The 21,281-nt window shown below is 38.7% G+C and overlaps 1 protein-coding gene across 1 annotated transcript; it reads left to right on the forward strand.

Moving 5' to 3' along the window:
• Positions 1-5,383: 5,383 nt before the first annotated feature.
• Positions 5,384-17,094, forward strand: LOC104909746 (synaptojanin-2-like). The gene is made up of 3 exons (XM_031552485.1): positions 5,384-5,494; positions 14,245-14,515; positions 16,833-17,094. Exons 1-3 carry the CDS (start codon positions 5,452-5,454, stop codon positions 17,077-17,079), a joined length of 561 nt encoding a protein of 186 aa, XP_031408345.1. The 5' UTR covers positions 5,384-5,451; the 3' UTR covers positions 17,080-17,094.
• Positions 17,095-21,281: the final 4,187 nt, after the last annotated feature.

Below are 21,281 nucleotides of genomic sequence, written 5' to 3' on the forward strand. Positions count from 1 at the left end.
ACTGTGAATGTATTACTGTCTGCTACACGCTATCAGAAACAGTGAGCCCAACAGCATGACTTGTTTTACTCATATGCCTCATTATTTATGTAACTCCTCTCATTATTGTATTTGCATTCCTAAAGCTTACTTTTTTTTTTAATAAAATACAGTGTTTTATAAAATTTTCTGAAGTTTAATAGTGTTCAAACTTCTCCCATCTGTGGATTCAAACAAACCTTTTGTAGTGGAAGGAGTCTGACAGAAGCCTTGCTGATGTCGGCTGCGCTGTCTGTGTCTTTGTATGACTATATATAATATGTAACATTAACCACATAAAGATAATGATCAAGCTTCAGAGAAATGACTTAGGAACTTCTCCTTTATGTTCTTGGCTGCCTGCAGACCACAGGAGTGGCTGGTACAATGGTCTTCTGAGTCCATTCCTTGGCTGTGAGTGAATATATCCATATCCACACTTACAAGTATGAAAACATAATCCCTTACTGGAAAAGAATGATTCCTATTATATAGAAAGCTGGGATGAACTTCTCCAAACTGCCACTTTGTCATGTTTTCAAGCAGAAAAAACTCTGTTCTATAGAAAGCTGGTGAATATATTGCTTAAAATTTTGAGTATCCAGACTGTTAACTGGAACTCTGACCTTTTCCCAGCCCTGTATTGCATGATGTATATTGTGTTAGAGGATACAGCCTGGCTTGGGTAACATATGTGTAGCTTGAACTGGATGCGAACGGGAAGTTTTTAGCAACAAAAGGTTATGAATGTAAATGACAATACAACAAAGTGCTTTAGGTTTGTCTGAGAAAAAACAGGAGTTGTAAGCATGTCGTTTATCTTCACTCATAAAACACCAGATGCTGGATGTATTTCTATGTTAAGATGCCGGTGTGTGTATTTTTTTATCACGTTTTTTTGTGTATGAAATTTGTTTAATTATATATTTGCTCTTTCTTGTAAAAATTCACACCTCTTTCACCAAAATACTAGAAGAAGCACGAATAAAGCTTCCATCACATCAATCCAACAGTTCTGCAATTACATACTTGTATATTCTGAAGTATTTCTGTCGCTGCTAAGCAGGTATCTAAATACTTCCAGAATCAGACTTAAGAGGAGAGACAGAATCCATAACCCAGCCTCTTACCTTCTTCTTGAAGACCTCGTTCCGTGGTTTTACCTGAAAGTTGAAGGTGTTACTGTCCCTGCCCTTGATGTTGGACTTTGGACTGAGGTGCCTTCCTGCAGTCACTGGGCTTTCTGGGCACGACAGGGCTGGCAGCCATGGTGGTTCCTGGTGAAGTCTGGGAGTCACAACTTGAATAAAGGAAGCTGCGTGCACCTGGCCAATTCCTGCTAGACATTACATCAAATGTGCAGCTTTTGTAAGCAGGAAGTCACACTTGGATAGTAGTATGTCATTTTTTTGCATGGCTCTGAAATATTTTATGCTTTGAAACAGCTCACTCTTGATAGAATTTATTATAATTTGGTTTTGTTGAATTATTGTGCCCCTCTTGTTTCACAAGAGTTGAAAATTTCAGCTAGCGTGCTAACCTTACATATTATTTACATCAGAAGCTTTTAAATAGTATTAAAAATGGTGAGGAATGCATGCAGTGTGCAATTATATAAAGCTCTTACAAACACACAACACAGTTGTAATTAGTGCAGAAGGGTGGGTACTCAATTATATGTTTAGTGGAAGGATAGATTGCTAAAAAATACTACTGGGAAGCTTTAGAGGAGTTTGATAATTACTAGATGTACTCTCTGCTACCTGAAGCCATTGTTAAACACCAAACAAATGCATTGTGTGTTTGGGAAAGTCAGCTTGTTCCCCAAGTAACACAACTTCATGGTGAATTTCATCAGCTTCTATGCTGATGAAGGAGCTAGCACCTCCTTTTATTAACTGTATGTATGTACATATATTTTCCACCTTTCTTTCTTGAAAAAGAAAGGATTTTACTTGTGGGCAGAATGTAGTTAAATGTCCATTCTTCATCCTAGATTTTCGAGTAAACAGCACTTTTAGCTTCTGCATTTTAGAGCTTTTAGAAAGCTCTTACACAATAAAAACTCTGTCATGGAAAACTTTAAGTGGAAAACACGGAAATGATTGCCATGTTACTGATTAGGAATGTGCTGTGTATCTGGACATGTCTAGCTGTCAAATGTTTCTACTAAGACAGTATTTACAATATCATTCAATCTTGTTCTGTGTGTTTTATATTCTCCCTGTATATCAACAGTACTTTAGAATTCTGTAGTAATTTTTCCCTTTAGCTCTGCTCTTTATCCAATAGCGCGTTGGTTGTTTTGTTTTTCTAGTTGCTTGCTTTCCAACCCTTTTGTGTCCTCACATTGCTAGCCAATAGTCTTAAGATCAGGTTTGGTGATGAGATGTCAATAAGAAATGTTGAAGATTTACAATTAATTATTTCTAGTAATAAGATATGAAATTGACTCAGACCCTCTGCAGTGTCCTTGTAAAGTCACACTTTGGTCATCCTTTCATTGTATCTTTTTTTTTACAGCAGGTCCCTGTCTCAAGCAGCATGGCATCGTCTCAGGGTATAGCACCAGGGAGTGTAATGGGATAGGAGCCTGCAGTATCTGTAACAAATAGATGCTTTTCCTCACAAAAATTTGGTCTCCACACACTAAAATATTCTGGCCTCCCAGCTTATGTGCTCATATGGCACAGATGTGTTGGCTGGGTTTGTTTCTTCTTGGCCTGAGGAGCGAGCTGTATCCAGAGTGCATGGAGCTGGTCAGGGAAGAAGCATTTTGTCCCTGCTTTGGTTTCATGAATCTAAATATCCTCTAGAATAAGTATCAGAATCTGCCATATGATAGAAGTTTTGGGGAAGTTGTTATCTAGCGAGAAAGAGAGGCAGCACAGCCCAGCGGCCTCCTGCAGCTTTGTGTTGGAGGTGCTCCTCAATTTTAGGTGGCTCCTTTGGAAACCCTGACTGCTGCTGCCATGCTGGCAAATGTTCAGTCCTACTGTCTGCCCAGAAGCAGGCGTGTTCCCCTACTGCTGTTGGCAAAGCCCAGGTCTGTGCACGTGGAGATGTCCCATGCCAGGAGCTGATGGCTGCTGCAATTGCCTGGGAAATTTCGGTGGTTTCTGTATGTGTTAGAGCTGGGTGCTTCTTATCATTGGTATTGTGCTGCTTAAATGCTTCCAGGATGTGTCTTGCCTGCAAGTTTGTAAGGTTCTGCCTCAGTCTAAGATCAAAATTTCTCCTTATTTCAGTCATTCCCTCTTTCTTACTGAAGGTGGAATATTTAGAGCAAGAATTTTGTTTATGTTTTTTCTTTTTTCTTTTAAATGTAACAAAAACAAAGTTCTGAGGCAGAGAAGAAGTTTCAGAGAAAGATACCAGCGTGCTGTTGCTGCTTTTTCCTAGGTACTAGAGATGAAGTGAGATGTCAATTTTCTAAACTCTTTTTCTCTTCTTTAATACTTAGGAAGGCCTAACACTGTTTAGAAAGAGCTGGGGCCATTCAGAGAAGAGAAGGCTTTGAGGTGGTCTTTCAATAGCGGCCTTTCACTACCTAAAGGGGAGCTACAGAAAGGAAGGGGACAGACTCTTTAGCAGGGTCTGTGCAATAGAATAGGGGGAAATGGCTTCATGCTTAAAGAGGGTAGATTTAGGTTAGATATCAGGAAAAAGTCTCTTACGGTGGGGATGGTGAGGCACTGGAACAGGTTGCCAAAAGGGGTGTTTGATGCCCTGTCTCTGGAGAATCTCAAGGTGAGGCTGGATCAGGCACTGGACGACCTGTTATAGATGTGGTGTCCTGTTCATTGCAGGGGAGTTGGACTGGATGGCTTTTAAAGGTCCCTTTGAACCCTAAGGATTCTGTGATTTTATGATATACATATATATACATATATACATATACATATATATATATATATATATATATAAATGAAACATTTCCTAAACTTTTTTTTTATTTTTAATTTTTTTTGCGCAAGTTTTCTTTGGTGTTTTTTGTTTGGTTTTTGTTTTGAGGTGCCCAGCCCTTAAGAAGTACTATTACAGAATACTTGACTGTTGCTGCCTAGAGGTTTGCATTACCGAAAAGAAATCTCTTTATTCTTTCAATTGCTTATGTTTTATTTCATTGGTGTTTGTGGTATCAACATTTTACTGTTTTCTGATGATTTACTAGGTGTTTGTAGAAAGCAAAATAGAATTAAGAAAAAAATTAACAATTCTTCTTTATTTGTGACAGATGCTAAAACTGAGACAAATATGTTTTAATTTTCTTCAAAAGAGTTGCCTCTTCAGGAATTCATAGGAATTGTGCAAGTGGAAGTGTCCTTTCTGCCACTTCAGAATGTCAGAGATGGACATTTATTTTCCATCTTCTCTCTGAGCTCCTTGCATCTTCAGGTTTATAAAGAAAAGTCTGCTGCTTTTCCTTCTGTCATCCATTGCAGGCAGCTCAGTTTGTCCTTGTTAGACCAGAAGCTTTTAGATTCTTTTTTCAATTGCTGAAGCTTACTAGTAGAAGAAGATTTTGAAGTACTAGCTAACTTCTGAAAGTGCCATGTTTCTGTTCATCCATTTACTTCATGAAGAAGTAAATGGGCATTTGAGGGTTACTGTTTTACTCATTCAGGAGGCTAAGTTTGCTCCTCGTTAGGAAATATATACCTGCTGGTTCAGGAAATAATTTATTTTTGCATTAAGGTATCAGGGACATGTTTGACCATGTTCTGGCTTAATGCTTATGCCCATTGGGATCGATTAATGCAGAAACACACAAGTCTAGCAACAGCATCTGATTCTCTTATTTATTTGTTTTTAAACAGCTAATTCTTACTCTATTAAGGTATAAACGCAGTTTCTCTTGAAATCAACATCTGATGTGTGTCTGCATTGAATTATCTCCTATAAAAAATTCCAATTCTGTTAGAAATTAGACTGCCAGAATCTGGAAACAGAATCCATCTCTTTTTATATGTCAAAAAAGATAGATTGTATTTTAGCTTATGTTCAGACAGTTGTGTTTGGGTTTTTCTTTTGCTGTTAGTTCAGAACAGTGTGAAGTTCAAATGTGCTTATACATTCCTTTATGAATTCTGAAACTGATGTGGCATCTGCTAACATCTCCACTGTAAAATTAGAGCATTACTAATGATCATATTTTCTAGACGGACAAAGTACCCCCTTCTTTCTTTTGAGATGGCATGTGGAAAGGCTGTGCACTTTTGTCCCATCTCTTTTTAATGGCTGTGCTCTCACAAGGTTTTAGGGCTGGTCTCTGTGGTTTTGCTTTCTGAATGAGATCAACAGGGGTGGATTGCTGCAGACTATAACAATCTTAAAATGTGATGAAAACCAAAAATTAAGGTTTGCTGTCTTTCATTTTGCTTCTCAGCTCCAGAAGAAAAGGATGCAATTAAAGGACAATATGAAAAACTCATGGATGCTTATGGCTGCTTAGGAGAGCTTCAGCTTAAATCTGGTAAGTGAGCGTCAGTATGATTGAGATTATAAAAATGTCCAGACAACACTGGCATGCTGTAATGCCAAATGGCTCAAGTTCTCCACTTAGCATGTGAAAGCTAATTGCAGTCTGTTATCTGTAGTCTGGAAAAGATCTGCTTCTTTTTATGCTGTGCCAAAAGCATACTGTTAAGTGATAGCCCAAGAATTTTGGATTTTTTTTTTTGCTTTTGTTTTGTCTGTTTTTACTGTCTCAAGATAATTATCTTTTTTTTTTCCCTACCACATTTCTGTAAGGCAAATTCTGTTTTCTTACTTTTTTATTTTTTATTTATGAAGGTTTGTATTTAAACAGTAAAAAATTATGACTATTTGAGACTGCAGTCCTACAGCCCTATCCTTTCTATAATGCCAAATTGCCTTTAATTGGGAAATTCTTATGGATAAAGATTTGTAGAAGCAAGCCCTTAACTTCAGGCCTTTAACTAATATTGCTAGTAATGTAAGGAATATTTAATATCACTACTTTCAATTTTGGTACAGTTTTGGTACACTTTGGGAACAGCACAGGACTTGCTATTATACTGCCCACGGGAATTTTAATGGAAACAGCATTTTTTAGGAAGAGAATTTCAATAATTGCTTTGAAGGTAATAGTACTTTGCAAAGCAGACTTCAAATCTACTGATGAATAGGATGCATTAAAACAAAAGCGTAATGATATTAAAGCATTATACAGTTCCAACCTCATCTGTACTCATTAAGGAAAACAGCATAAGCTTTGCTCCCACGATCTTCTTAATGTAAGCCTTGCTTTTGACTTGAGGGGATGACAGTATTGATTTCCATACAACTTGGTCCTTGATCAAGGAATCTCTCAAAGACAACAGTGGCATGAGCACTGCCTTATTTAAATCAGTACATAAAGTGTATCTTTTTGTAGTTCACTTGCCATTTTATGGCTCGAAGAGTGTGATGTGGGATTGATCTGAAGAGGTGGCTGCAATCCGAAAGATTTGTGTGTCAGCATTTAAAACTCTAGGTCTGTCGAGTCTCTTTAAATAAATGCGGGCTTTTTGTTAGTTGTGTTTCTTGTGGAATTAATTATGCATTTTCATAGAGATTTATATCAATTTGTTAACGCAATTAAAAATGGAGGGCTTGTGATTGTTTTTTCTTGGCACTTGGACCTGTTTTTCCTCATAGGAGTCTAATTAAACCTGTTGTAATAATAAAGGAATGTGGTCAAGCTCTTCAGGTTACAGATGAGTTTCTTGTACATGATGGAAACTAAATATATCTGGTTTCATATTAAAAACTTCATATCTTTCATTAAAAGCTTCTTATCTGACTTCATATTAAAAAGAAATTAATTTCAGCTGGGGTATAAAATATACTCAACCTTATTTTCTCCTTTTATTTCTTTGCTCCCCATGTCCTTACTTCTTGAACATCTGCTTCAATGCCTGTAAAGTGTGAGGTTTTTCCTCTCCAAGCTCTATCACTGCACATTTGTCTTGCTCTAGTGTCAAATTACAAGTACTGGTAGAGGATTTCCTTTGGAAAGCACTGTTAAAAATTGTGTTGGTAATTGGATTAAAAAAGGTTCATAGTGGAGGCCAACTCCTAATTGTGATTGAGTGAAAAGTCAGGAGGGTCATGCTGTAATGGTAAGCAAAGGTAAGCAAACATTTTCTGCTGCAAAGCATGTTTTAAAAAAGCAAAGATGATTGCCTGCCTGCTATTTCTCCAGTAAAAAGGTAGCCCATTTTTTTTCTGTCTCATATTTTCCATTTTATGTGTAAGTATGCCTTCATCCCTTTAGCTTTTGCTTATATAAAAGATTAACACTAGAAAGGCATGCAATATAACTTTTTTTTTTTTTTAAATGTTTGCAGCTGTTTGAGCATAATTGGCCAGCTCCTCAATGCCCATCAGTGATCAGGAGTATCACTATTTTTTTTTTGCTTACCGTTGAAAATGGATCATAAGTAATAAATTAACTGAAAATATTTTAAAAAGTGCATTCCACTGGGATATTAAGAGTATATTTTAGAGCAGAAGGGGAGATTCTTTTGAGATGTGAAAAGATGTCTCTGAGCACTTTAATTAATCCGTAAGTATCGTTACTTAGGAATCCAAATAAATCACATTGTATGCCTGCCAGAGTAGATCATGCTTTTCAAAAAAAGAGAAGATGAAATATGTGAGGCTGACTCACAAAGTTAATGTTTCCCATCAGTGATAACGTTCACTTCTATGTACTTCTGTCTGTTAACATGACTCACTAAGTTCTTCTGCTTTCTTTTGTGACATAGATGGCAGCAGAATGAATTGTATACCGTGTTTCTGAGCTGTATCTCATCCAAAATTATGCTACCAAAAAAGATCTTGCTGCAGCAAATACATTTTCAGCAATGAGCTGGTTTTGCAGTGTTTGGTTTAGACGTTGTGATGTCAGGAAGGAGGCTGCATATAGAAGGTAATATTCTGACGTCATCGTCACGTAGTTTACTTAGTACAGCTGCTGTATTTAGGGAGGCACTCTGACATCATTTGTCTGTATATACTCTTACGCTTGTACTTGCAGTGTGTTTGTTTGACAGCCTAAAGGAAGAATTTTCAAAAGCAAAGAGGTCAACTAAGTACATTTCCTAATATATAATTGTGTTTAGAAGAGAAAGAACATCTTTGAGGCTAAAAATGTCATTTGAAAAACTTAATTTCTTTTTGTGATTCTGATATAGATTTCATTGGAGATATTCAGCTAGCTGCTTAGAAACAGATCATCTGCTGCACTCTATTGCTAATTTTGAAGAAAGATGAGAGGCAATAATACCTTTGACTTTTTTTTTAGTAGACTATAAAGTGAAGTAGAGCTATGTGAGGAGATAAAATGCTGTGGAAATGAAGCATGCTGAGGGAATATGTGGAAATAGCATGAATATTGGAATGGAGAGTGATCAAAAACCGGACTGAATTCATTTTTAAAAGGTTATTTTATGTGGAATATTCAAGTTAAAAGGACAAAGTCAGAAATGAATATTGCCTTCTTTAAACTGTATCACCTAACAGGCAGGTCTGAAAGTCATCCCATAGAATACGGGGGAAACAACTGTCATGAGTCAAGTAGACAGGTTAAATACAGAAACTGCAGCTCGTTATAGGTGTGACGTACCAGAACTGCATTTCCTGCAGGCTTGCTGAAATTCCATTAAAGTAGTTGGCTTCACAAGAGCTTTTGAAAAACAAATAAGGACAGAAGTTATTTTTGTCTTGCTTTTCTGCCAAAAAATTCTTCCTCCTCTGCCTCTCTGGTACAACTTAACGAATAGGGCATTCAGCACATATTGCTGGGAACAATGCATTTCTAACATTTCTTCTAAAGGGTTTTTTACAGACTATTGTGGTGATTTATAGTTGTAATGGGGCAAAATAATGATCTCGTAAGAAACACTTCACTTTTCACTCAAATGTTTATTCAGAGAAAAAAAAAACTGTGAGGAAATTAGAGATTTCTACATTTGTGATATTCTATTACAGTTCTTAATGTTCTTAAATCACTTTCATAGGATGGTTTGGGTTGGTAGGGACCTTTAAGAACATCTAGTTCCAACCCCCCTGCAATGGGCAGGGACACCTCCCTCTAGACCAGGTTGCTCAGAGCCCCATCTAGCCTGGTCTTTGAATGCTTCCAGGGAGGGGTCATCCACAGCCTCTTTGGGCGACCTGTTCCAGTGTCTCACAACTCTCCCAGTAAAGATTTTCCTCCTAATATCTAGTCTAAATGTCTCTTCCAATTTAAAGCCATTTCCCCTCATCCTGTTGCTACCTACCCTTATAAGAAGTTCCTTCCCAGTTTTCCTGTATGCCCACTCCAGGTACTGGAAGGCCACTATAAGGTCCCCCTGGAGCCTTCTCTTCTCCACAATGAACAGCCCCAGCCCCCTACTTCCCTCATAGGGGAGGTGCTCCAGTCCTCTGATTATCTTTGTGGCCCTCCTCTAGACCCTCTGGCTCCATATCCTTTTTGTGTTTGATGAACACAGTGCTCGACATGGGGTCCCATGAGTGCAGAGTAGAGGGACAGAATCACCTCCCTTGACCTGCTCGTCACACCTCTATTGATGCAACCCAGGATGCAATTGCCCTTCTGGGCTGCAAGCGCACATTGCTGGCTCATGTTGAATTTTTCCTCAAATGACACCTCCAAATCCTTCTTTTTATGGCTGCTCTGAAAGTGGGATTGTACATTAAACTCTTTGTGAAAGTTTAGAAGAGAAAAGAAAAAGAAAAGACTTTTTTGTTGCGAGGGCTTAGCAGCTAATGTGGCTGTTGATACAGAATGAAGGGTGAGTGCCAGACCTGGAGCCCTGATCACACCACAGGAAAGAACTTTTCTGTTTTCTGAGATGCTTTTAGTCAGCCTTAGTGCTGGTCCCATTTATCCTTCACTTTGCAGCTGCCAGCTGAATGCAGCATACTTTCTGTTACTGCAGGGCACATTGACATCAAGGACAAACTGGTGTAATTTTCCTCCCATTGTATCTCTACTAGTTACTTTTTTTGGTGATAACAGCTGTGGACTCCTATTTTAAGAAACGAGACTGGAGTTTGGTCTCCTATTCCAGATGTGCAAGGACCTCCAGAGAGGGCATAACTTTGGTTTAGGCTTGACTGCTCATTTATTGACTTTAGGTGTTGCTTGTTTTTGTTTTTTTTTTTTCTAAATCCATTTAGCTATAGATGTTTTGATCAGAACAAATATAAATACTCTGAACATTGTTAAGCTTGTTTCAAAGGCAGTAGCCTCATAATGTGCTTCATAATGCTGCTGCCAAGTGGATTTGACTGGACTGTATGATATATTTTTGTGGTGATCGGTCTAGCATGGTACTTTACATGCTATTTGCATAGGAACAGTTTCACTGCAAACTTAAAAAGTAACAATATTTTTACTATAATTACAATATTGGAAATGATAATGAGCTGTGGTTTTGAAAAGTTAAAGCTTCAGGAATTAATGAAGTAGTTATGGCTGTTTTAAGGAATGTCTGCGTTTCAGTTTTCTCAATTTCATTAGCATTGTGGTATTTTCATAGTTAGCTCAGCAAAAACAATTTCATTACAAGAAAATTCTCTCTTTCTCATGCTGTGGCCTCACAAATGTCTGTACTGTCAGAAATTCTAAGTTGTGTTGAGAGCAGGAGATTTTCTGTGGGGGAGGGTTTAGGAAGCCAGGAATGCAGCTTCTCACATTCTTTTGTAGGAATTGCTGGATAATAAAAATGAATTGCGTAGGAACTAAAAGAATCTCTGAGTAAATTCCTGTCAGCTAAAAATGTTATTTTTCTTCCACCAAATGAACAGTTACCAAAGGATGTAGCATCTGCAAGTCTTAGAAATGGAGAAAGTCAATTTAAAATTTAGTTTTTATAAAAGTTACATGCACCAGTAACAGCAGCATCTGTCCTGAGGGAAGCAATCAAAGCAATTTCTACCAGTGTGTTTGTGCTTGGTACATCTGTTTCCGTGTTAAGTGGTTAAGTCAGCGACTGACAAACAAGCAGAAGTGTCCTGTGGCTGGTAATGTTAGGTTTCTGCCTAATGAGGTACTATTTGGAGATGTAACACTTACGTTTTTTCCTTCTGAATTGGCATTTTCAAGCTGAGAAAATGCCTAACTAAAAGATCAAGTGCAGGTAGCTCAGTTATCATTTCCATCACAAGCTTGATTAATGTAGTAATCATTTTATTTAAAATCGTAAGCAGCCTGGATCAAAAGAGAGAGACGTAGGGTAGAGGCAACATGAGCAAAAAGATTTGGTATTGAAAGAAGAAGTTCCCACACAAAAACTGATATTCCTGTCAATGAGGGAAACATGGAGAAAGGTGTGTTCTGCTGTGTATAGCTGCATAGCTTAGTGTGAATAATTTCTTAGATTTTACGGAGACATAATTAAAAGGTGAATAGTTGTATAGTCTTTTGGTAGCATTAATTTTGTTGCGTGAGGCTCTAGGAATGTAAGGGGTTGATCAGAGCCCTCTTGCTGCTCCGGGCCCTGTGGCTACATCTCTGTGGGTGAGGATAGGGCAGGGCACAGGCGTGAGCACTGTTATTAGGATATTGCACTGAGGCAAGAGTGGCACATCCATCAGGCATCAACAGGGAAGGATCTTTCTCACCCGGACAGTGCAGAGTGCCCAGGCACTCTGGAAAAGGTTGCTGAAGACTGTGGTGGTGCTTGTACTCCTTGCCTCAGCATCTGAGACAGCCAGCTCTCTGAGCCTGTCACTAATTATTTTCTATCTCTGAAACTGATTGATAGTAAGGCGTACATTAACAGTGTTTCTATGCATTCCTTTCAAATTGTCATGAACTGAGTTTACTCTGAGCTGCTTAGCTTTGCAGGGTTTTACCAAAGTCACAGAAGCTATCAGCTTTCCTGCAAGACAACTGACCCTTGGTTCTTCTGGAGGTTGCAAAGCAGAATTTAGTTGGGTATGAACTACCATGGTGATAACTGATGTCATCTTCTACTCTTGATCTTCTATAATTATGCACATTCATGTGCAAAGAATTAATAAACTATCAAATTATAAGTATTTGTAGTCCTCCACTACAGCGTTGTCTAGAAAAGTGCAGAAAATGTGCTGTAGAACACTCAAGAAGGAGAACACAGCATACCCTTGTTACAGAAAGAAATGTGATGAACAGTTGTTTGTTTTTCTTTTTAATAAATACCACCTACGCTGGCCTTTATGCAATATTGAAGTCAGCAGAACACAGCAGAATGAATAAAATCCAATCTCCCACCTTGTCCTGCTATCTCAGTCCCCTGTGCCTACACAAATACTGTAGTCCTGCTGAAAGCCAGCCCCAACTCCAGTTTTTGTAGCTTACCAGTGATCTGAAAGCAAGGGCTCTGCTGACATTTCAGGAACAAGCTAGTTGTTGCAAGGGAACTTGTCTGCATTTCTGAATGCTGGGCCACTGTGGACAGTTGAAGAGCAGTCCTGCAAAGTTGGTTGGGTCCTGCATTGTGGTCATGATGACCCCAGGCAACTCTACAGGCTTGGGGAGGAGTGGCTGGAAAGCTACCTGACAGAAAGGGACGTTAGTGTACTGTTGGACAGTCAGCTGAATATGAACCAGCAGTGTGCCCAAGTTGCCAAGAGGGCCAACGGCATCCTGGCTTGTATCAGGAATGGTGTGGTGAGCAGGACTAGGGAAGTAGTCCTGCCTCTGTACTTGGCATTGGTGAGGCTTCACCTCAAGTACTGCGTTCAATTTTGGGCACCTCAGTACAGAAAGGACATTGAGGTGCTGGAGCAGGACCAAAGAAGGGCAACAAGGCTTGTGAAGGGCTTGGAGAATGTGCCCTATGAGGAGAGACTGAAGGAACTGGGGCTGTTTAGTCTGGAGAAAAGGAGGCTGGGGGGAGACCTTACTTCTCTTTTCCAATATCTGAAAGGTGAAATGACCTCAAGTTGCGCCAGGGTAAGTTTAGGTTGGATATCAGGAAACACTTCTTTACAGAAAAGGTTGTTAAGCACTGGAATAGGCTCCCCAGGGAGATGGTTGAGTCACCATCCCTGGATGTGTTTAAAATCCGTTTGGATGTGGTTCTCAGGAACATGATTTAGTAGAGGGTTGTTAGAGTTAAGGTAGTATGGTTTGGTTGTGGTTGGACTTGATGATCTTTAAGGTCTTTTCCAACCTGAACTATTCTATGATTCAAAAGTGTTTACTTTTGATGATTGAAACCTTGCTGCACCAGATTGTCACCAAACTCTTAGCTAAATAGGGCCCAGTGACAGGCTATTGGCAGGTCAGCTGTTGTTTCTGCTTTAGCAGAGCAGTAAATCTTGGCTTACCTTTTCTTCTGCCTTTTCTTACTAACCTGATTTAGTAGGATGACATTGCCTCCGTAAGAGGCCAATTTAAGTGAATCCGTTTCTTCCAGGCAGAACCAGCATTTTCAGAACAATTGTTACACTGCTGCTTAATTATTTTATCATTTTAGAGAGGGTGAACATTTTAGAAAGGTTGAAATTGTTCTATGTACTAAAGATCTGATAGTGGTGCTGTTCTCAAGCTTCAAAACTTATCCTTGAGTTTCGGGCCCCTTGAATTCAGCTGCTTCATGGTCTCAGTCTCTCCACAACTGTGAGAGATAGAATAGTTTCTAACAGTATTTGAGGTTGTCATCCAATAGTGTACACTCTGTTTTGTGATCCAAAAGAAGTAAATCTTGAGAACTGGTAATACAGAATCTTCCTGAACAGTTGGACACAGCCAGCTTCAGCAGAAACCTTTGTAGGCTTGATAACTTTAAAATTCTGAATTCTTTTCAAAAACTTGCAGCAAAGAATGTCCTTAATCTCACAAATGACCAGTGTTCTATCTTTCCTTGAATCAAATCCAGTGAAAAATGTATGTTCTCCAGGGGACGAAACTTGTTTTTGAGTAGTGATGTGACAGATAGCTCATTGCACTTCATGAACTAAAAGGGGGAAATGTAATCTGGTACAGAAGAGGGTGGATATGTATAAATATTGAGGTTTATTATGCAATTTTACTCACTCACCTACAGTCAAAAGGAACTCAGAAATGCAAATGGACATGGATGATGTGCTTGTGGTTTGCTTTTCTTTCCTGAAGCAAGGATGCTGTCCTCTGCTGGAGCCGTGTCAGCATTACACATGACAGAAGGAAATGAAATAGCTGTGTCCTCCTGTAACCCTTCTGTAACTATCGCCTTCTAGGTAACGCTCGGCTGCACTTTCTGGTCCTGGTGACGGGCTGTACGTCGGTGGGAAAAATCCTGGACGCTGAAGTTTACAAAATTACTGCAACAGATTTCTGTCCTCTCCAGGAAGAAACAAAGGAAGAGGAGCGTGTAACTGCCTTGAGGAAAATACTGAACTCTGGGATGTTCTATTTCTCCTGGCCTAATGCAGGCTCAAACTTTGACCTGACTGTGCGAGTTCAGAAGCAGGGTGATAACCACTATGAATCTGGTAACTCGTTCTTCTGGTTAGTACTGCATGTTTGTACCCAAGTCTTCTGTCAGCCCCATCTGTATGTTACAGGTCAAACATCCTCAGTGACAAAGGAACACGTGTGTTCCAGATGTGCCACCTTTCATTGTCATATCCTTTTACATGACTTGTGGCCTTAGTGAATTCATTGTAAAGCAGGGTCAAGAAAGTAACTTTCATTTAATTAAAATTAATCTGATAGTGAAATGCAATTCTAATAACTGGAAATGTCTTAAAAACACAGCAGAAATAAGGTTTATTGTTCACACTACAGAAATCCTCCTCTGCAAGTTATGAATAGTTTCCCCTGCAGTAATAACTTACTTTAACAGTTGTCTGACAGTAACCTCCACTTGAACTTTTCATAAATCACGTCATCTGTGCTGACAAATCGTATACATCTTAAAAATGTATGAGTTTAGAGACTGTAGTTTAATCCTTAAATAAGTGCCCTAGTTTTTGTGTTGAAAACATCAATATTAATATGTTTGCATCTCAGCATAAATGTTGCACAGAAGGAGACTCCAGTGATCTATTGCTCTGCAATCCTTACTGTGCCTATAAAGCAAAGTACAAGTATTTCTTGTTGAAAATATCAATTGAGTGGAAAGGAAAACACAAGTGTTGGGTTTTATATCAGTTGGGTGGGTTCACCATAAAGACAGACTTTTTTTACAAGTTCTGGCAGTGTTTGTTTATGATTTTTGGGTTTTGTTTTAAATAGAAATATATATAGGAAACATAGTTGTACTGGAGATAAATGAGGTTGTGGCCTCAGTACGTCTTGTGGCTTGAAGTAAGTGAATATAAAATAGGCAAAACAATTCATAATGGCTGATAAACACAAGAGAACAGTTCATTCAGGCTGACTACTCTTTCTAGCTATGATGTTATTTCAAATTATACAGTTTAGAGTTGCCATTTTCACTCAGAAGGGAGGTATGTAAAACTTGCTTTCGATTTTCCTGATCATGCAAAATCAGAAAAGCTCAAAAAGCTTTCCAAGCATGTCAAGTCTGATACATGATACAAGTGAGGTGTGTTCCAGTGTGGAAACTCCGAAGGTGGCAGTATCTCCTCATTAAAATAAATAAATAAATAAATAACAATATAAAAAAAATATATAAACTTTTAAAGTAACCCTTTTTACCTGTATCATCTTTTGAAGCTCTTGAAAAATAAGTGTTTGAACCTTCTGAATATTCTTTTCTGTTTCTGGCTAATCCAGTGGTAGTTCATGAAGGGGTTCCAATGTAGAACAGAGATGAATGGTGACAACATCACATTTAGCACAAAAAGATGCTCCAAAGAAAATTTACCTTGAGGCATTTATGTGATATGGGAAATATTAAAAAAGCTTCAGACAAGTCTAATTATAAGCAATGCAACTCATTTGTTAATTGAACTGCAGCAACAACAAAAAAAGTACTGGAATTTGCCTGAGCCCTCACTCAAACTTCCTCTTTGAGTAGAGCTAGGAAAAGAAGGTGGAAGGGATATACCACAAGTTGTTTTAGAGTTTTTTCAGTTACATATCAGTTTAAAAATGTAAGATTGACTTGCACCTTTTCAGAGAGATGTTGTGCTCCAGAAATATAATCCTTCAGGGTTTTTCTGTAGGTGTAGTAATTCTTGAAGAGATCTGCTGTGGAGCAATAAATGATCATATGAGGGATTTTCTCTGCCTTCATCTGTGATGAAAGTCACATTTTGAAAAATGGAATGAGGGAAAGGTCACAATAGAGGAGACTAGCATCACTGTTAACCAGGCATGATAGGTTTCTTGGGTTGTTGGTCTTAAAATAAATTGAAGGTTAAAACACCCAATCTTCTAAATTTTAATAGCACTTTTTGGACATCTCCATTGACTTACAGGTCCAGTTTCTGCTTGGAGTTTTCCTGAAAGTCTTGATGGGTTTTAAAATGGACCTTCATCCTGTAGTGTTTGTTAAGGTCTAGGCAGCACTGTTCAAAAAGTAATTAGTTTAACAGCACTGTAATTTAAGAAAAAGACTGCTCAGTATTTATGCATTTCTTGAGCTAGAAGAAGCAACATTTGCACCTGAATTTATAAGCTAGAGGGGCAGAGTGTGTGTGACAGTAGTGTACTATTAAAATCTGAGATGCTTTTTTTTACCATGTTAGTACACAAGGATTTCCTCCTGATATTTCCTCATTTCAGAGAAGGTGAAACTGCAACAGAAAAGAGGTCACAAAATATAAATTGCTTAAATTAGTGATTGTTGAGCGATGGCATCCATGCCTGCCTTACTTTATTGAGTAACAGTTATGTATGTTGTTGAACTTTGCAGGAACCAGCTACTGCATGTTCCCTTCAAACACTACCAGGTGAACTGCTCTGACTGGTTGCTGAAAGTGATCTGTGGTGTAGTGGACATTCGCACTGTTTATGCTTCTCACAAGAAGGCAAAAGCCTGCCTTATCTCTCGGATCAGCTGTGAGCGAGCTGGTGCCCGGTTTCACATTCGAGGGGTCAATGATGATGGACACGTGTCTAACTTTGTTGAGACAGAGCAGGTAAGTGAATGTATCCGATAGCCTTGAATAATTCAGTTGGCTGGTATAACTGGGGCAGAGTTTTCAAGAATTAAAGGAGTTCTGCAAGTTTTTTTTCAATGAATATTTAAAATATTAGTCCATGACAGATCTATTTATTCTTTCTTACCCGTTAAACATTTCTTTACAATTCTTTTTTTTTTTTTTTTATTTTCTGGTTTTTCCATACTTTTGATTTATTTATTTTTTTTCCTGAATGTGAAAGTCATGGCCATTTGATATTGTGATGAAGTATAGACATTAGTTTTTGAACAACACAGAGAGCTCTGTGTGCTAATTTGTGTGAAACCAGCATGTTTAACAAGAAGGTATTTAATTGCATGCAGCTTACTTAGCATTAGTCATGAGGCCTGTGTACAAGTATTAAACAAAAGGATGTTTTAAAATCTATTCCAGAATAAATATTTTCTTAATGCATTCTGCATACATTTTAAAGTAATCTTAAAGTCATCATAATTACCATACTAGATAATGTTTGATAAAACTACTTTGAAAGAGTTATTATAAAGCAAAAGTCTGTATACGTTCCTTCCTCCCTTCCTTCCTCCCTCCCTTCTTCCCTCCTTCTCTCCTTCCTTCCTTCTTTCTCTCCTTCTCTCTTTCTTTCACTCTTTTAAAGTATCTCTGGTAGTCCACACTACCAGGTTTACTGGAACAGCCATTGAAAGTCTCCTGCACTATAGTGGCATAAATAGTACTACACTGAAGTAAAAGGATTCTGTTAGGGATGCTGCAAGTGATTTTCAGCTGATGTTTGCTTCTGGCTCTTGACGAAGACTCCTAGAAATAGGAGAATAGGAGAAAATAAATTTCTATGACTGTGTGTATTGGCATGTAAAGTTACTCCTACTTGCTTTGAATTGCTGCTGTCATCTCTTTCTGCAGTAAGTTTTTCAACTTTAAGTGAAGGTGAATTACTGATTTCCTGCCTCACAGAGCTTATGCCTTGCTCACAGTGAGGACATTTATAAAAGGGTAGGTATTATGATGATTGCTGTACTATGGTGAAGAGGAACTCCTACTGCTCAAATATGTCATACTAGTCAGAAGGAAACTGCCCAGCAAAGGAGCTGTGGTCACTAGTAGTAAAGTCATCTTTGACTAGTAAAGAAAACAAAGCAAAAACACAATCTTCTCACAGCTAGGCAAATTCCAGTGCAACTCATTTTGGAAGAGACTTTACTTACCCCTTTGCTTTATGGGGCTTTCTCTCCAGTGAGAGAGATAATACAGCTTTTGTAACTATGTAATAGAAACCTTATTTCCAGCTGATGCTGAGAGGAAATACACCAGTGAAGTGCATTCAACAGGCTCATTTGATTGACACAGCAAAGCAAAATAACACCCTGTTGGTTTTACTGTACTTGCTACTTTGAAAATGAAGAAAAAACATTGGACCCTGAAGAATCTGAAATCTTTACCAGCTGAAATGAGTGCTTTCCTTTTTGAATCAAAACTGAAATTACTAGGAGTCAGAAATATCATACTTAAAATACAGAAATGGATGTCTCTGTAAGTGGAATAGATATACGGGCTGGTAGTGGTAGTAGTTCTCACAAAGAACAAGGATCCATTCATAAAACTTACTTGTTTTCAGTGTCCTTTGGACATCTTTGCAAAACAATGTATGTAGCGTAGTATGTTTATCTGTATGTACATATGCATCTCTATATGTATATTCAGGTACAATGACAATAGATTACTTAGATGATGTTCAGAAGGGAAGACTGGTAACACCCCTCTGCATGACATAGTTGAGTTTCTAGCTTTGCCTTCGCCTTTTCCAGAAGATTTGTAGCTGTAAGACTATGCTTGACTACTCAAGATGGTGTCCCACCTCACAAGTATATATTCTTGAACACTGTATTTCCTCGTGACATTGGCATTGTGTGAGTGTTGCAGCCTACTCAGTTCCGTCAATTCTGTTACCCCACTGCATGATGTAGGCATACATTCTGTCTCCTGTTTGCTTAAAATCCAGCAATCCTTTAAGATGTTGCCTTGATGTTACAGCTTTAAGATTCCCCTGATTCTGCTTAAGTGTACTTCACACATGTAGAGCTACCTTAGATGTGACAGTACTGCATTGCTTAGCTGAAGAGCCTGGAGGAGTCACAGGCTGGTATTACCTGATCTTCCTGTGATGTTTAATCCCCCTGAAATTCTCATAACGTGCACAATATTACACGCATAACTTTCTGCTCAGTGGTCAAAGTTCTTATTTGGGATGTGGATGGCTCTTTGCTTATATCTCTTTTTTTCCTAATTTGCCCGCATTTTTCAGTAGCCTGGCCTAGAGGGCTGAAGCACATCTGCTGTGTAGACAAACTGAGACTTGGGATTGCTCAGCCTGAAGCTGACTGTGCTGGTTGTGCAGCCTTTCACTACTTAAAGGGGGCTTACTAGAAAGCTTTATCAGAGCCTGTAGGATAATGGCTTTAAACTGAAAAAGATCAGATTAGATGTAAGGAAAAAATTATTTGCTCAAAGCATGTGAGGCACTGAAACAGGTTGTCCAGAGGATCTGTGAATTCCCCATCCCTAGAAGTGTTCAAAGTCTGGTTGGATGGGGCTGTGTGCAACCTGATCTAGTGGAATATCCCTTCCGTGGCAGTGGGGTTGGAACTTTAAGGTCCTTTCCAATCCAAACTGTTCTGTGATTCTAAGTTATGCTTATTGGATTGTAGAATCACAGAATGGCTTGGATTGGAAGGAACCTTAAAGATCATCCAGTCCCAGCCTTCTGATGCACTAGATCAGACTGCCCAGGACCCAGTCCAATTTGGCCTTCTACTGCAGTACTTGGACCTCTGAATTCAGCCTGTGAATCCTCTGCTAGTAACTCTCTTTTGTACCTCTGATTCAAAGAAACTGCAAGTCAGATCCTGCAGCATGTACAACTTTCTAGAAAGCTTGTCAGTGCATCGAGTAATGCAGATAGGTCTGCTCACCAAAAAGTAGAATTTTCCTCTAGGACTTGAAAAAAGAAAAAGGGACATGTCATTTTATGTAATAACTTGGTCTACTCTTTTAGTTGAGTGCCTTCTCGTGAGCATTCATGCAAAGTATGTTACTCGGGATTTGAAGAGTGTTCTCTTGCTGATATGCAAAGGAAATGTTAGAGGGTTGTCAGCTTTCTTTCAAATTGGTCTCACATTCATGGCACTACCATTAACAGTTGTCTAATTATAGGGAATACTTCTGCTATTCTGCTCACTGATTGGGTCAAAAGTTACTCTTCTATTTAATTATATGTTTGGAGTAGATTTTGTTGCAAATTATTAGCATGAAAAATAAGATTGCCTTTGCATCTCAGCAGAAAGCCTGGGGATTGGCTCCTGGTGAACTGCAAAACAGCAGTTGGTTACTAATGCTTCCCTTGGCTTGGGCCAGGGCAAGTTCTTTGCAGGAGCTGCTGTGCTTTGTTGCAGTTAGCCAGGGGTTGCTGTGAAGTGGGAGGACTGAAGGTTTTTGATAGTTTTGCGATTGGTTAAGCAAAAGAGCAAGAGTAAAATAGATGCAGGGCAAAAGGCTCAAGTAGGTTGAAAATTATAACAGGGACTTGTAATTTTAAAGGATTATGGTTTTTTTTTAAAGAAGAAAAGAAGTTTACTGTTGCTAATGGTGATAAACACTAGTTCTACAAAATGAGCATCCTAAAAATCAAAACTGGGCTAACCACTGAGATTCCTGAGATCCAGTTCAAGCTGGCATCCACTTACTGTTAGGAAGGAAGAGTCCAAGAAAAAACTCTCTCTCACTTTCATAGTAGACTACTGACTAATCTCCTGTGAGGTAATATCTTGGCTGAATAACATTTTGTTTCCATGTGCTGCAGCCTTTACGGAATAATGGCATGCTTGCTCTGTGCTTTCATGGATAAGTAGCACCCTAGGATTTTGAAAAGCCAGGACTTTTTCCCCCTTAATAGGAATTGCTTCTAACATTTTTCTGTTTTCAGAAGAGGGAGAAACATTTAGTTTTATCTCCAGGCAGCTCTTTTATGCATGGATGGTATGCTTGTGTCTCCCACTGTGCTAGCCTTGTGGCATTTTAGCTCTGCAATGAGTCATTTTTGTGGGCTCACTGAACTGCTGTGACTCACAGTGTTTGAGAAGAAGTGGGGAAAAGTTAAATATCTCATTTACTTTTACTTTTCAAAAACACACACACACGCATGCACA

Source organism: Meleagris gallopavo, chromosome 2 (assembly GCF_000146605.3).
Source record: "Meleagris gallopavo isolate NT-WF06-2002-E0010 breed Aviagen turkey brand Nicholas breeding stock chromosome 2, Turkey_5.1, whole genome shotgun sequence".
In the NCBI taxonomy this organism is placed as follows: domain Eukaryota; kingdom Metazoa; phylum Chordata; class Aves; order Galliformes; family Phasianidae; genus Meleagris; species Meleagris gallopavo.